The sequence below is a fragment of the Pelobates fuscus genome, chromosome 11 (assembly GCF_036172605.1).
Source record: "Pelobates fuscus isolate aPelFus1 chromosome 11, aPelFus1.pri, whole genome shotgun sequence".
Taxonomy (NCBI): domain Eukaryota; kingdom Metazoa; phylum Chordata; class Amphibia; order Anura; family Pelobatidae; genus Pelobates; species Pelobates fuscus.
Window position 1 is genome coordinate 142266392 of NC_086327.1, and position 17592 is coordinate 142283983.

Genomic DNA, 17592 nt, shown 5'->3' on the forward strand with positions numbered 1-17592 from the left:
TTACAAGTTAAATTGTATTTTCTTTATGTGGATTTTGGATTTAACGTGTGCAAAGCACACGGCCTATAAGGTATTTTTATCCCCCCAGCACCCAACAAATATCACTTTACCTCCTATAAAGCATAGGTCACAGCGACAACAGAAAATAAGAGATCGCTCCAAATAAAATGTTATTATATTTTTGCTTCTCAATGAGCAAATACCAAACATCCCAGTTGGACCAAGTGGGCCTACAAGCCAATAAAGCACTAAATACCACTCCAGTTAGGAGTTTGGAATTCTCATGGTTTGCATGCTAACAGAATATTTTGGGAGTAGGAACTACCGGTTGCAATAATTGTTGAGCTAAAGGGGAATTGTTGAGCGTGGGAGACAATGAATTCACTGACCCATTGCATAGGACTCGCAGACGAGGACATTGGACGATCACACGTGAGGTGATTTACCATGGGAATAGAATACAGAGGATTTAGACCAAAAATGCTTAAAAACAATAAGACCTATTTTTGACTCTTATTTTATTTCAAGCACCCTAGAGTGTTCCTTTAAGGTAAGCTCCACTATCTTCTTTAGGGCAAATTTTCCAGCATACTTACCTGTCCCTTGGGCTCTCTTCTGATGAGTCTTTAATGGCGCCCCATGACCATTAGGGTAGAGGGGAAAGCGGGCAGGTTCAAGTTCTGATGCTCTAGGAGGACGAAGGGCACAGGAAGGCAGATACGTGAGGTCACTGCCAAGCAAAGAAAGATGGTGGTTGGCGTAAGGATCGGGTGCCAACATAGAGTGAGAAATATAAAGTGAAATGGGTGGTGAGGGTATTAAAATAAAAATCATGAACGTCGCTTTACTGTCTTTGAAAGATAAACAGTGTGTTCAAACTGTGTCTCACAGCTGCCAAGTGTCTACAATCTCTCATTGGCTAGTTACCTCGTACGTCCCGCCAGGTTGGGGTTTTTTTTCACAGTGGTTTCGGTACGTTTTTACGTGGCTAAAGTATGTGGTGTCTTAATTCTGCCACAACACAAACTGAGCCATTATTACCAAGGCAACCAGAAACCTGTAAAATGTGGCTTCCTGGGATATTTTATTATTCGTTTAATCCATTTTACTGCTCAGCCAATCTCATTAACCCGGGACTAACTAAATGAGTTGGTTTTAAATCTACTACGGATGCTGTAAAGAACTCGTTTACAACTATTATCACCAACAATTAAACTACGGTAACTTTCATTTAGAATCGTCTGCTCCTGCATTTTGCTTCCTTGTGCAATAATGCATTTAGACATAAATAGAAAAATATAAAAAAATGAATAAGATTCAGGTAAAAAATAGCATATTTACATTGTTACCAACCACTGATGGTCCCTTGAATTATCTCCTGCAACCACATCAACTAATTACAGCAAATACCCCACTAGCACTACAATGGGTGAATGCAGCAGAGGCATTAATCAGATTTATTTTTTCCTATTTATTTCTAAATGATTTCCTCCTGCCCTTTAGGGTGATTTTTTGTATGAGCATCTGAAATATTAAGCATCAAAGGCAGTTGAAGGAGTTCAAAATGGATGTCTCTCTGGAGACACCCCAGGTCTGTATGGTTACCGTGGTTACAGCAGACATCGAAGAATGTCAAGACAAGGGACTTCTAACAGTAATAAAGAGAAAACTTTTTTGCTGCCTTTGAGTAAATTAAATGAACAAATGTTCCATATAAACAGATAGTTATGGCTGTGAATCTTGTATCTGTTAATGGAGTCACAGATTACCATGGTCTCACAGTGTCCGCGTGTACCCAGAGATTACCCACGTGTTGTGATTGTCATCATATGCATGGATGTAAATCTAAATGAACTCTTAAACCTGCCAGCTCCTCATTATAATGATATTTAAATCTATTTAATGTTTTATCGGACGTATTTAAGGATATTTGAGCAAACTCCGAGTTCCTGTGATTTCTCTTTGAGCCGCGTGATCACTGTGTGCTGTAGAAAGTTAATCAGATCAAAATGTCTACACGTTTACAGATATTTTGCTGTTTGGGGGTTTCTTTCCCAGTAAAATCTAAGGGAAATAAGAGTTTGAAGAGACGTCAAAAATTGTAAAGTTATTCCAATATGGCTACGTCTACACTGTATCATTTTTCAGAGGAAAACCAGTTTCAAGTGACAAATCAGCCTGAATTGTTTTTGTTTGCCAACAATGTGTCACTACAAGTACTGACAACAATAATATAAACAGTATCACAATATGAACCATCTCTGGTTTCCTCTTGTGTGTTTTGTCTGTAGTATATGTTGTATGCATGCGATTATTCGCAGATTGTCATTTATCTGAGATTATGGGCCCTTTTTACACATGTTGAATTCCATTTTCAATCAGCTACACCTACACAGAGAACAAACAGACATTAATAAATAACTTCTACTGCTTGTTGCATCGTAGCACTTGATGTCATTTATCGATCAGTTACCCACTTGTTAGTGAACTACGTAATTGTGCAAATGTATTCACAAATAAAGGTTAGTTTAGCATGTTGGTTGCTAATTCTCCAGGGTGGGATTTTTTGTGGATATTTCTCTTCCCTTTCCTAGTAGCGCTATTATGTTTGCAGTACAGTATACATTTTTGCCAGTTACAGAGCAGATAAGAAGGGGGCGGAGCCTGCTACTAGACCCGTGCGGACGCCATGTCGCTTAGCTCCCAACTCTAACAAATTAATCCAAGCGATATCAAACTTTCCAGCACCCATCCAGCCTTGCCACTTACCAAACGGGCACCAGCACAGTTAACCGCACCACCCGATGCCTTTCTTCCAGCCGCAACGGCTGCAGAAAAGGAGACGCAAGAACGGGGCCTACCAAACGCCATCGATCCCCGGCCTCGTGGAAATCCTGTGCGGACACCCGACGGAGCTCAGGAACAACAACTATCTGTGGGAACAACCCATCGTCCCTGCTCACACACCAGCCATGGGGCGCCGTTCTCAAAAACCACAAGGTACACCTGGGGACAGGGATATAGGGGCCATGTTACAACGGCCTACTAACTCTAAGCCAGCTGCTATGGCAGAAAGGCCGGACCTTGCCCAGGCACCCAATACAGCTCAACAGAGCCCCAATCTATCTGGCTTGTCTCAGATACGACAGCCGGACAAGGCACCCAACATGAAACAACCAGATCCTGTCCCCTCTGAGCTCCCCCAGACACCACCACCTGCAAAGCCGCAAATCCAGGCAAACCAGGGCTCTGATTCTCAGGAGCACACCCAGGCACTGCAGCAGATGAGTGCACACACTACAACACTGCACAGACCTGGCTCCCCAGGGCATTCACAAGAGCCACAGACACCACCACTGGAGTCCACAGATGACTCAGCCCCAACCACCAAACGAGACCTCAAAATCCTTCTAGCAGAGATCCACAAACTCCTGGCAGCAGACTCAGCCATCCTCAAGACTGAACTACACACAGTCGTAGAAAGGGTGAGAGCCACGGAAGAAGAAGTAGTGAAAATCCACACTCATATGAATCAAATGGAAGACACCATCAAACAAATACAGCAACAACACACCTACCTGGCAATTAAAATGTCAACCATTGAAGACCGACAGCGCCGCTCCCATATCAAAATCCGGGGCATACCCATGACGATCTCTGCCGACGAGCTGCCGCACTATGTCAGGCGCCTGCTGACTACTGTGCTGCCACACTCACTCGTAAAGAAAATCATAATTGACGGAGTGTATCGCTTACCTAGCGCCCCACACCTAAAAACCCCACCAGCCAGAGATGTTATCCTCAGATGTGTCACTGTACAAGACAAACTACACATAATGGTGGGGCTGAAAGGCAAGACACCACTGCTATTTGAGAATTCCTCATTAACATTCTTCCAGGACCTATCAAAAGCTACCCTCTTGTGGCGCAAAATCTAAGGACCACTCACAACACAAATACGTTCAGCAAATATAGCTTACAGGTGGGGCGCTAACAAACCAGTCAACACCACAAGAACCAGCACAACCTGTGCCCAAACACTTGGTGTCAACAAACCCAACACCCCTCCCCCCCCCCCACTGCCCCCTTGGTTAGGGGTAATCAATCAATGCAAAAGCAACACCTGCGACTGATTCCCCCACTCAGCACAACAGTTTTACCGCAACACAGACACCATAATCACGCCAACACACCACCGCACACACGGAGCGCTAATATCAGCAGACCCACAATCCGCAGGTGTTGACACCAAACATAAGGCTTCACCCTAAACACAAGGGTATACAAAACATACTGACACATCTAGACAGCGCATCATATAAAGTTTAATATGTTGATGTTATTGCTTGACCCAAAATTGGTGCAAGACTTAAACAAAATTGTATCTAAATATTTTTGGAGCACTTACGTGCACACCTGTCTGTGAAACTAAAATATCAAGTACCAAAAATGAAAAATAAAGAATTAAAAAAGAGCAGATAAGAAAACCGAGCTGTAACGATCTCTATGATTTGCAGTTTGTATTTTTTTAGATTTATGATTATTTTTTCACGTCCAGCTCTTTAGTACATGCGCTATATATATTTATATATAAATGTATCGTCTTTTTAAACGGTTTTCCCGACTGCAACCTTTTTAGGGAGACTCGTACTACTAGTATTTTACAATATTATTACCCATTATGTTCACTCCATCTGTACATTATCCAGCGCAGAGGAATTATTTCTTAATATATCATAATCCATTGTACCACCCTATTGCAAGTCCCTTTGTATTGCCCCTATCCTTTTTACTCTCTTTCTTAAATCTATCTCAATCGGTCCATCAGCAGAAAGGATGTTAGATTTATAATGTGGACATGTCAATATCCAGGCTGCTTCAGTTCATGCACCAGACTCAGTGTTTCATTATGGCATCAGCTAAAGCTTTATCAATTTCTGCTAATTAGTCCGATCACAGGGTGGCTTTTCTGTCCTCAAACTAGTCTTCTGCTTGACCTTAACCCCTTAAGGACACATGGCGGAAATATTCCGTCACGATTCCCTTTTATTTCAGAAGTTGTGTCCTTAAGGGGTTAAAGTCGTTACGAGGTCAAAGCTCTATCTAGACAGCAGAGCTTAAAGAGATGCATAATGGTAAAAGGTGTATTATGGGAAAATAAAGCCATCAGAAACGTTTCTAGAACTCTAACATGGCATTCAATTATTTTATATTACGTTAATGGGACACTATAGTCACCAGAACAACTACAGCTTATTGCATTTGTTCTGTTGAGTAGAATCATTACATTCAGGCTTTTTGCTGTAAACACTGTCTTGTCGGAGAAAATGCAGTGTTTACATTACAGCCTAGCGATAACGTTACTGGCCACTCCTCAGATGGCTGTTAGAGATCCTTCCTGGGTCATGGCTGCCTAAAATGCATCCAAACATTCAGTGTCTCCTCCCTCTGCAAGCAGACACTGAACTTTCCTCATAGAGATTCATTGATTCAATTCATCTCTATGAGGAGATCCTGATTGGCCAGGGCTGTGTTTGTATCATGCTGGCTCTGCCCCTGATCTGCCTCCTTGTCAGTCTCAGCCAATCCTATGGGGAAGCATTGTGATTGGCTCCGAGATTCACTTCTGATGTCAGGTAAGCATGCAGATCAGGGGCAACAGCAGCAGCTGCAGACTTGAATACGAGTAAGATTTTACTATATTTTGGCAGGCAAGGGGGTCAGGTGGTGGTTTTAACACCATAAGGTCAGGAATACGTTTGTGTTCCTGACCTTATAGTGTTCCTTTAAGGTAAGTGTAAGTTTTGATCTAGTGTAGGAGGTAGTGGATAGTGTCAGTGTAGTGTATTATGGGTTAATGTTTAGTATTAGTGTAGTTTGTTATGGGTTAAAGTTTAGAATTAGTGTAGGGTGTATAGTTATATTTAGTTATAGGGTATTATATTAGCTTTTAAAGTTTAGTTCTAGGGTAGCATCTTAGGGGTTAATGTTTAATTATAGTGTAGTGTGTTAGGGGTTAATTGCCAAACCATAAAACAGTTAAAATAACCCTTTAAACACTTACCTAATTCCAGATCCGATGTCCTCAGCGCTGGGTTGGGCTCCTTCTTCGCCTGTGTCAGCCGATGGGGGACACCTAATGCGTATGTGCAGGAAGTGACATACACGTATTGGGTTTTTCTAGGCAGATTATGAAAACTGTGAATGTCAAAGTCGCTGAAACTGCAGGGAGCGCCTGTAGTAGACAGCCACCAAAGGCAGCCTTAACACTGCAACGTTTTACACTGCAACGTTTTACACTGCAACGTTTTACACTGCAGGGTTAAGGGAATAGAGAACCTGCACCCAGACCACTTCAATGAGACAAAGTGGTATTGGTGCCTACATTGTCCCTTTAATGGTTAGTGTAGCGGGTTAGGGGGTAAGATTTAGTGATAGTGTAGTGGGTTAGGGGTTAATGTGTAGTGATAGGATAGTGTGTTGAGGGTTAATGTTTAGTGATAGGATAGTGTGTTAAGGGTTAATGTTTAGTGATAGTGTAGTGGGTTAGGGGTTAATGTGTAGTGATAGGATAGTGTGTTAAGGTAATGTAGGGGACCCAGTGGAAGTTACAGTCCCAAGTGTCAGCTTTTTCAGCTGCTGTCAATAAAATGGTGTCAGGTGCAGTTCAAGAGTGTAACTCCCACTAATCTTGGGCAGATAGAGACTGTTGAGAATTAAGGCCCTCAGACTGCACAGAGGTGATTCAAACTTCGCACCCATTAATGATGGATGATCCACCCCTTGATGCAATAGTTTTTCCAATTCTTGAAGCCACGATGGGATACTAGAATGCTTTTAAAGCCCTGCTATCAGGATACGTTTACAATAGGAGCAAGTGAACTACGGATACCTTTTCTTTTCAGGAAGTCCTTCCTGGTGGATACCGGACTCTGACGGACCCGAGGGTTTTGAAGAAACTTCACAGCTGTAGCAATCTGTGGAAAAACGGAAAAAGAGTTTAAAAGGGGATGGAGCAGGGTACCTCATTTATAGAAGACCTTCTGTGTCCTTACTTGAACCTTTACAAGTTATGTTAACGGACTAATTTACATCAAAAGCAGCCTCACCAATCAGCACCTCATAGCATCTTATTCATGAACCTTTTTGTTAGCACAGGGGGGACAGAATAACCCGGCAGAAAGAAAAGTGAAACAATGAAAAGCCCATCTCACATGTCTCTCCACGATGCCTCCACTCACTCCGTGTCAAGGTGAGTATGGCTGAGACATCCCACAATAACAGATACCATCAACAAAAATGGCAGCAGGTTTAAAATATTAGAACACCTATTGCAAATGTGTTTTGTGTCTGTAATTATAAATGGTATGTTGCTACATTACCTACCTACAAGAATTATGCTGTAGATGTAGCCAGTTTTTATACACCCTTTAACCCCTTAAGGACCAAACTTCTGGAATAAAAGGGAATCATGACATGTCACACATGTCATGTGTCCTTAAGGGGTTAAAAAAGAATGAGCCCATTAAAACTCTCAAATATGTGACAGGGACGCTATGCTCCGCCCCGACCATACAAGAACTTGTACACTGTGTGCCCAGTGGGCATTCACACACCACATTTACCAAACGGGATAGCTGCAATTTGTCAGATTTTTCCTAGTCTTGCGGGGCTCGTTACACGTATCAGGATAGTTTAAAGTATCGTTTTAAATTTATCTCTAAAACATACAATATCAAAATAGTGCTCAAAAGCTGCAATGAATGTCCCTTTAACAGGTTAATGTTTAGCTTGTACGATGTTTTTGCTGCCTGTAACTAGCAAGATCATCTGTCCCACGGGGAGATAGACCTCTCTACAAAAGAAAAAAAAAGGAACCCAAATCTTATATTCTGGACTTTTTTTTTTCCTGCCTCCTGGGAGCTGTCTCTCTCTGAAGGATAGGAAACGAAGCATGACTATTTCCTAGCAGTAACACTAAACAAAAATTGGCTTTGTACCTTCGGTTTCATAAAAACGTTATTTGCTCCAGTAGGAAGTTATTTTAAATTGTATTTTATAGGAAGCATTCTTGTGACGCTCACTGGTGCTTTAAAGGCGCAGCCTTTCCCCGGCTGGCATGAAGTTGCAGCATTTTGGCTCAAGTCCCGCACAGCAAGCCTCTTACATCTCTCTCCATCTCTTATTTCTTTAAATGTGTTAATCACGTCAGATGTAGGCAAAACGGATCCATTGGACAATGCAATAAACAGAAATTATCTGCCATCCAACACAGATCACGGACGCTAAGTACATCAGAGCAGGTGTAACTCAAATGATTAGTTATTACACCTGTGGTGGTGCTGATTCAATTGGGAAACACACTCGGTAATAGGTTAAAAGGTTTAGATGGGGCACATTACTTTCAGAGTGCCTGCTGTGAGGGCATGATTGAGCAAGATGTCATTAGTAATTCATTTAAGGGAAAACAGGAGAAGGAACAGTGACTGAAAGCAATTTAGATGTCAGGTAAAGAGAAGAAGCATCAAAAAAAAAAAAATACATGATAAGTGAATTTAAGCATGTAAAATGGGGAGAGGAATACAGCACGGAGAAGAGAGACAAGCAAGGGACAAGGAGTGTGGGTAAAAGTACAACCCTATAGTCCCCAAGGTGGTCTGGGTACAGGGGTCCTGTCACTTTAACCCTGCAATTTAAAACAATCTTTACACTGCAGGGTTCAACACACCTCTGGTGACAGCCACTAGAGGTGCTTCGTCCTCCAGAACGAGTAGAACCAGGTCTGGGAATCTAATACTGCTGATCGCGACATTTGATTAGAGGAGCATGGCATCTGACCGCGCATGCCTAATTCCAATTAATTGCCTCTCTGATATCACGGGAGATGTCAATTTGGAAGTTCACATCAGAAGAAGCGGATCTGAATGCTGCAGCAGAGGAGTCCGGCACAGGAAACAAAGCCCACGTATCAAGGCAGCAGCCATCAGATACCATGCGGTCCAAGGTGGCCAAACTTTTATGATATGAGGAGAAAGACCAAGCACACAATTGACAATTGGTAGCTTCAATGGTGACACAGAAGCAGAGTTTTGTCACTCAAAATAGTCTTTAATAATGGCTTAATAAAGGCTCTTGTACGAGCTGGTTTTTCTCTCCACAACCTAGTTTAAGAATCTGACATGGACAAACAGCTTTTCTGTCCCGCTCCTTTTTCTGGTTTTCATGTTTCCTTAACATGTGGTGAACTTTTACAATACCTTACTGCGCTACTTTCACTGATTTCCACCATTTTAGATTGCTGAGTTCATGTAGCACACAGTGGTCAGTTATTCGGTATTGCAATACTCCAGTTACCAAATGCTACATAACACTATATTATACCTCTTTAGCGGTACAATGCTTAGGTACATTTTGCCTTTTTGCACATTAAAGTCCACAAATGGATCTTTAGACATTTCATATCATGGTACAATTAAGACTTTATTCAGTGACATATATTGTCACGAATTAGAAACTTTATATTAAAACAGGTCATTGGAGAATTCTCCAAGTCAGCTGTTTTGGCAAATTCAGTTTCAACAATTCAAGTTTTAGTGCATCATTCTCAGAGAGTACTCCGTACAAAGCTTCCCTTCCTCAACAGATTTGGACCAATCTTGCACCATTTCATTCACGCAGTATTCCAGGAAAGGTCTCTAAGACACACTAAAGAAATGTGTATTGTTTTTGGCAAAGCTTCCCTTGTGCCAACAGCGATACTAACTTCTTCTATGAGACAGTTGGTACGGATTTAAAGCCACACGGACTTTGCAACATCAAAACAGCAAAAAAGGAACTGCGGCAAACTGCTTCTATGCCGGGATATGAGAAAATCATAGCATGTACAGCAATACAAACCATGTCAGCTCTACTCATGGTTGGAATACTGGACGGTGTTACAAAGGGTTGGATGGAATTGTTATCTCTATTGAAAATATATGTATAAACAGTAAGCAAGTAACAAAATTAAAGAAATGTCCTGTAACATCAAAGCTATTTCTTTATTTATTTTTAAACTACAGGTGGAACCGTGAAACCTAAAAGAGGAAACAAGAGAATTATAAGAACAAAAAGGAAAACGCTTTCGAAACACATTGCATCCAGAATTCACTGACTACATATTGTTAGAAATGATACAATTTGTCCTTAGCTCACCCGGTTTACCCTCCACATTTGTCACACAATTTGCTATACTCCGTAAAGCCGGAATCATAAACCAGAACACTAGGAAAGTGTCCAATTGTGCCATTTCTTCATCTTGGCTGTTTTGGTATAAATATTGTATTGGCTTGTTATTAGCGCTCTGTACACACAGCACTGCGCCCCAATTCCTTTAGGTCGTACGATGATTTAAAGCCCCTTGATTTTTTACCTTTACCCATAGAATACTGCAGTGAAATAGTGTAATGTTTTATAATTTATCATAATCAACGCAATGTCAAAGGGAAATTCTTTTTGTTTTATCGTTTCATTTACTAGGATCTTATTTTAACCTCTTCACAGCCCATATTTATTTATATATAGCTATAAACACACATACACACTGTATACGGTACTCTGCAGGGGACAAGGCTGCCGGTGGTGTAGAGCCGATAGGAGCCCAGTCAGGGAAGGTGGGGGGAATGTTTAAGACATTAATGCTTGTTAACACAGCAGCCCCCTCCGCCTGAGCCGTGTGAAACATTAAACGGAGACGCCAGTGGCAGCAATGCAAAGTTTTAGCAAGAAATCAGGTCTGTGTCAAAACTGAAGTGACAAATTTGGTCATCTGTGGCACGAGGAAATGGTTGCAGAGCGGCTGTTAATCAGAGAGAGCCATCTCACACTGCTGATGCCAGCATTCAGGGAGAAATGCAGGAGGCTAATTATGAGGCTGTATATCTCACTAAAGATGCTCAGCTAGGCCACATCATGCCAGTCTGCAGCCTTCCTTTTATCTAAGGCAGCCCTGGGGTAGGCGTATTTAGTGACTGTACCACCATACAGGGAATCCGTTATCCCAGCACTCCGGTAACCACATCAACTAAACTGGATCTGTAACTTGGCGTCAAAGAATTACAGAATCCTCAAATTGTGTGGGCAGGATGGCACCAAATTGAATGTTGGTGATGGAAAAAGACAATCACCGACTGCATGGAGCTGCAGAATGTACCGGCACCATGTATATACAAAAAGGAATAATTCCATATGATTTACAGTTTATGTACATACAGTTGTCTTGCCAAGATTACAGCCAGTGGACAGTGCATGTTGTGCTGCAAAGTAACTCCGGAAGCTCCAATAACCCTTCAATCCCAGTATAAATGAGCGGCAAGTGTCAAGACAGCAGCAGTAAAAGTAACTGGGATAGTGCCTTTCCTGTGCCAACCTAGATGGGCAGTGCCTGCTTTACTGCACAACATATGCACTGGCGTCCAGATTTAAAAAGCGTGCCGTCCTCAACATTTGCGCAATATGTATGCTTACGCTTAGCGTAGTTCTGTTTGTTACATGTGGGAGCAGCAGGTCTACGTATACCAGATTCCACTGATGGCATAAGTGAAATACAATGTCCAAACCCAGTCATTCTGAGTGTGTGGGAGCTTATTCCATACAGATCCCCAACATTATCCCAGTCATTCTGAGTGTGTGGGAGCTTATTTCATACAGATCCCCAACATTATCCCAGTCATTCTGAGTGTGTGGGAGCTTATTCCATACAGATCCCCAACATTATCCCAGTCATTCTGAGTGTGTGGGAGCTTATTCCATACAGATCCCCAACATTATCCCAGTCATTCTGAGTGTGTGGGAGCTTATTCCATACAGATCCCCAACATTATCCCAGTCATTCTGAGTGTGTGGGAGCTTATTCCATACAGATCCCCAACATTATCCCAGTCATTCTGAGTGTGTGGGAGCTTATTCCATACAGATCCCCAACATTATCCCAGTCATTCTGAGTGTGTGGGAGCTTATTCCATACAGATCCCCAACATTATCCCAGTCATTCTGAGTGTGTGGGAGCGTATTCCATACAGATCCCCAACATTATCCCAGTCATTCTGAGTGTGTGGGAGCTTATTCCATACAGATCCCCAACATTATCCCAGTCATTCTGAGTGTGTGGGAGCTTATTCCATACAGATCCCCAACATTATCCCAGTCATTCTGAGTGTGTGGGAGCTTATTCCATACAGATCCCCAACATTATCCCAGTCATTCTGAGTGTGTGGGAGCTTATTCCATACAGATCCCCAACATTATCCCAGTCATTCTGAGTGTGTGGGAGCTTATTCCATACAGATCCCCAACATTATCCCAGTCATTCTGAGTGTGTGGGAGCTTATTCCATACAGATCCCCAACATTATCCCAGTCATTCTGAGTGTGTGGGAGCTTATTCCATACAGATCCCCAACATTATCCCAGTCATTCTGAGTGTGTGGGAGCTTATTCCATACAGATCCCCAACACTATCCCAGTCATTCTGAGTGTGTGGGAGCTTATTCCATACAGATCCCCAACATTATCCCAGTCATTCTGAGTGTGTGGGAGCTTATTCCATACAGATCCCCAACATTATCCCAGTCATTCTGAGTGTGTGGGAGCTTATTCCATACAGATCCCCAACATTATCCCAGTAATTCTGAGTGTGTGGGAGCTTATTCCATACAGATCCCCAACATTATCCCAGTCATTCTGAGTGTGTGGGAGCTTATTCCATACAGATCCCCAACATTATCCCAGTCATTCTGAGTGTGTGGGAGCTTATTCCATACAGATCCCCAACATTATCCCAGTCATTCTGAGTGTGTGGGAGCTTATTCCATACAGATCCCCAACATTATCCCAGTCATTCTGAGTGTGTGGGAGCTTATTCCATACAGATCCCCAACATTATCCCAGTCATTCTGAGTGTGTGGGAGCTTATTCCATACAGATCCCCAACATTATCCCAGTCATTCTGAGTGTGTGGGAGCTTATTCCATACAGATCCCCAACATTATCCCAGTAATTCTTGAACGTGGCATTTCCCGGTACCACATGCTTCCAATTCCTATTTTGCAGTCTCACGTGACTAAGTGTTTTTAGAGAGTCTGTCTATAACTCGCCATTCAATAAATAAATTGTGAAACATTTCAACTCCGCAAGGCTGGTGAGAGGATGAACACATATTGGGTCACAAACAAAAATGTAAAAAATCCAGGCCAAGCTGATAAACAGTTGGAGATTTCTTCCAAATCATACGTTTTGTCCTAAAATATACAGTAGCCATGGAGATTCTCTACAATATCCGGTTTAGTGAATAAACTACAAAGGTAGCATTAAATAAATTGTAACACCACACATCATCTGTCAGACTGAAAGGGTTACTCCAAACTACAACAAAAATAGTGTTTTAATAACCCTCCATTGTCCTCTTGGTTTGAGCTGGCTAACGATCTCCCCATGACACGGCCGCATGTGGAGTTACGCCTCCAGCACCAAAGGGGTTAACCTCTGTATACGCAGAATTTCATAGTGAAATAGCGCACACCTGCACTCTAGGCACCATGACCACTTGAAATCACTGAAGTGGTGATGGTGTTGGAAGTAACCCTTTAAATCAGATTTACAATTAGGGAGGGGTTGGGGGACAGTGTAAACATCCATCGGCATTGATACAAATCATAGGTTGCCATTCCTCCTCCAATGTATTGTATGCCATGGATATTGCTATATCTTTACTATACATATAATAGAAAACAGAGCATCGCATGACAATAAGTGATTTTTATCATTTTTATTCCGTGGTATAACTTCCAAACAAGTCACATTAACGTGAGTATTGTTAATCTGAAGCTCTGTTATACACCCAGAAATAAGAAAATATAGAAAAAGTTACATGAGGATAAAAACAAATGAAGGGATTTTAGCTCAAAATAGAGGCCGTCCCTCTGAAACCCTTTGGTAAATTATTGGACACGCACACAGTATATACAAGGCTGGTAAAGGACCCCTATAGAGAGGAAGGATCCGTTTTAGACGAACACACTGTATACAGCATTAACTTTTCATGACCATTCATCAAGACATTACTATGACAGGTTACCCTCAGCGTGCCCATTAACAGAATATTGTGCCATATCAGCAAAAGCTAACCTCTGACATCCCAGCTTCTCATGATGCCCAGCCAGCCATCCGTTCTGCCATAAATCTAAACAGTGCAAGTAGTATTCACAGCAAACTAAGCTCTCTCTTATTTAATGCATGGTGTATGGCTCCCAGGAAAACATGTTTGGTAAGATCCAGATGAGAAGCCAGTGCAGGCATTGGAGTCTCGGAGACTGTTCTCTAGCAACAATGCAGAACCAAGTAAAGGTCAAATGTGGAGAAAATATCTCAAATTGGTGCAATCAGCAGAACATTCTATCGGTTTCTATGGTAACTGGTAAAATGGGGCCATGTTTAGAACTTTTCGTTACTTAGAACCCCCCCCCCATCAGACAATCGTGGGTGGGGAGTTCTGATTGAAGAGCAGGAAGAGCGATGTTTGAAAAGTGGAGCAATCAGCAGTAATACTTGCTTTGTTTCCATGGTAATGACTTCAAACACTGCTATATAACTGTTCTTTATATATAATGGCTTCTTACAGGGTTATTATCTAAAGTGAGAATTTCGGGATTCAAATTGTTATTTCACATTTAAGGGCAAAATAGTTACATTTGTGGGGGGGGGGGGGGGGGGGATCTCCAAGTCAGCTATAAGTTCATTTTAATGGATAACCCTGATACTACCTACCTGAGAGTTTGGGACCCACTTACCCTATCACCTGTCCTAGCAAGATTTGAATAGGAGATAAAAGAAACAGGAAGGAGAAAAAATGTGTCAAAAATAAATATCTGTAAAAAGCAGGTTCATGGTCTATACGGGAACATGACGTATACATTGTAATGTCATACTGAATAGAACCCTGCAAAGACCTAGACCATGTATGGAGGCCACAGACACCAGACTTTCATCTCTTAAAACCAAGCGGCTGGCCAAGGTTCACGGGAGTTGGAATTTGCCAAGTTAGATGCTTACTGTGCAACTACACGTGCAGAATAGAAAACAATGGTTTTCTAGGATCCTAAAAAGTTATTTTTTTACATCTTGTAACCCACATTCCTATTACGTATTCTTGTGCAGAACGTTGCAGGATTGCCAGCAATGAAAAGGTTAAACTAAAGACGAGCCCCCCGGAGAACAGGTTGATGTACATTAGACAGGGAGTATTTAGCACATTTGCAGGGGGCTGGGGGCTGACAGGTGGACCACACAATAGATTCACTTGTGCTCCACTTGTTAAATGTAAGAAGAGATACTACTAGAACGACACACACTGTAAGCCTGTAAGGCAATGCTGCCCACAAATACTTTCAATGAGCTCTTTAACACAACATGCAACTGTAGCAAAATATGCTGGCATGGCTCTGTGGTTCCCCCTAGCTGTGATCAGAGACATTGCAAGCACTCGCCAATGAACAGCCAATTCCTGAATACGTTCGGAATTTCACACACACGAAAAAAAGCTATTATTAAAGGTTTAAATAAAATCAATGAATAAATATATCATCTTTTCATTATATAATTAATTAGATATTATCATCAGACTGTAGGAAGAAAAGACGATTCCCGTTTAGTTTTAAAGAAAAAAAAGAAAAAACAATCAATGTAAAACTATTTTAAAGAGAAAAAATAAACACAATGATAAAACCGGAAACTAGGCAGATTGTTGATTAAATAGTGAATGGTGAGCAAAAGACGCATGCATGCGGGTTAAACATGGCACAGCACATTCATTTCTATAGATGTTCTATTACAACACGAGGTCATGGGACCCAGAGCAATTCAAGTAGCCAAGTGAGAAAAAAAAAAAATGAAATATTGAACTTAAAAATCGGATATTTTAGTTTAAATAAGACACGAGTTCCTGGACTGTGAGTCACAATTTAGTGAAGAGATACAATATTGCTGCCCTGCTAGCGCCCTGCTAGCACACTGCTGGCAGTGGGGATCATTATTCCAATGTCAGGGTACAGTTTGCCACTTCCTTATCTAAGCAGAGAATAGACTGTACTGTGACTAGCCACAACAAAGAGACAGGTGCCACCGGAATTATAGGAAGCTCTTCCCAAATCCCTGTAATTATACCTTCAATATGGATAATACACAATGAAATGATGGCAGCATTGGGAGAGTGTGCTGGTTATACTCTATGATACACAATTAGATACATGTCGTTTGTTTTCAGTGTTTTAATATTTGTTGTGTGGGAAACTGTAAAAAGGAAAATAAGAAAATAGAGTGATTACTTGAATTGGGGCGAAATAACACGTTAACGTGTCAGCCCGGCTTATTATTACTGGTTATCAAGCAAATGCAATTTTATTAAAGGGACATTTCAAACTTTTATGGACCAAGACACGCTTCAATAAGAAGAAAAACATTTCCAAAGCACAGCTACTATTTTAGGATTTTAAACTTTTGGGATTCGTCAGCAGCTGGTAAATTTCACATCAATTACTCGAAGCCTTACTAGAGAGATCTGTGTACTACTCGCCAATATGACCAGTTGCTTTCAATTAATTGACAGATGGAAATCCTAATTTTGATGCTGACAGTTACGTTAAAAACCCATTTTGGGGACTCGATTCAACCTTTTACATGTCGCCGTAACGTGAAAACCGTTGTTCTAACTATAGATCAATGTACTGGTTATGTTGCCCTGGTGCCACCTCCCAGTTTTATATAAAACGGTTTGGTAGTGACATTAACTGGGGTTTCTCAAGGACAGAAAGAGACTGCTCCTTTCTCGGCCCATTGATAATGCAAAATTAATACTGCCATGTTATCAATGACAATTCCTATCAACCTGGATGGCACCGATCGGCCAAAAGAGCTACGCTAACCTGACCCACCTCTCTCAGCCAATCACCTCCCACCAGGTTGGAAGAAATTGACACTTATAATGCAGAGTTGATGATTCAATCAGGTCCAGGTGACTGAGGTGGTGTCTGGGAATAGCTCTGGTTTATATCAATCGCCCTCCATTAATCGAGGAGGCAGCGTCCGGATACTTTAGGTACAGCAAGCTTGGACTGTGCCTTTAACAATGTACAGAACAGAGACAAGAAAACATCAAAGCAACATTATGCAAAACAGAATAATATACACATCTCTGAATTAAGGAAGTGAAAGATTGTTTGTTGCAATAGACCATAATCCAGGGATGTATTTACCACAAGACAAACAAGGCACTTTCCTAGGGGGGCACGCCAAAAAATGCCAACCCAAGCTCCCAGACAAATGCCTTGTTTGCCTCGTGTTCTGGGGCTGTCCACCTTACTGTGAGTGAGTGTAGCTGTCAGTGTGTGTCTGTGAGTGAGAATGGGTGTGCCTGTGAGTGCGTGTGCCAATGACTGTATCTGTCAGTGAGTGTATATCAGTGCATGTATCAATGAGGGCATGTGTCGGTCAGTCAAAAAAATGGCCTTGACACGAATTGGGGGGCAAATTTAGATTTTGGGGGTGCCTGAATTTAGTCGTG

At 41.7% G+C, this 17592-nt stretch overlaps 1 protein-coding gene across 1 annotated transcript in view; it reads right to left on the minus strand.

Moving 5' to 3' along the window:
• The window catches only part of PEX14 (peroxisomal biogenesis factor 14), a 126655-nt gene that overhangs the window by 40383 nt on the left and 68680 nt on the right, over positions 1-17592 (minus strand). Inside the window, exon 3 of the mRNA XM_063435426.1 lies at positions 6893-6977. Within this exon, the coding sequence (XP_063291496.1) occupies positions 6893-6977 (85 nt within the window). The remainder of the gene's footprint in view (positions 1-6892; positions 6978-17592) is intronic.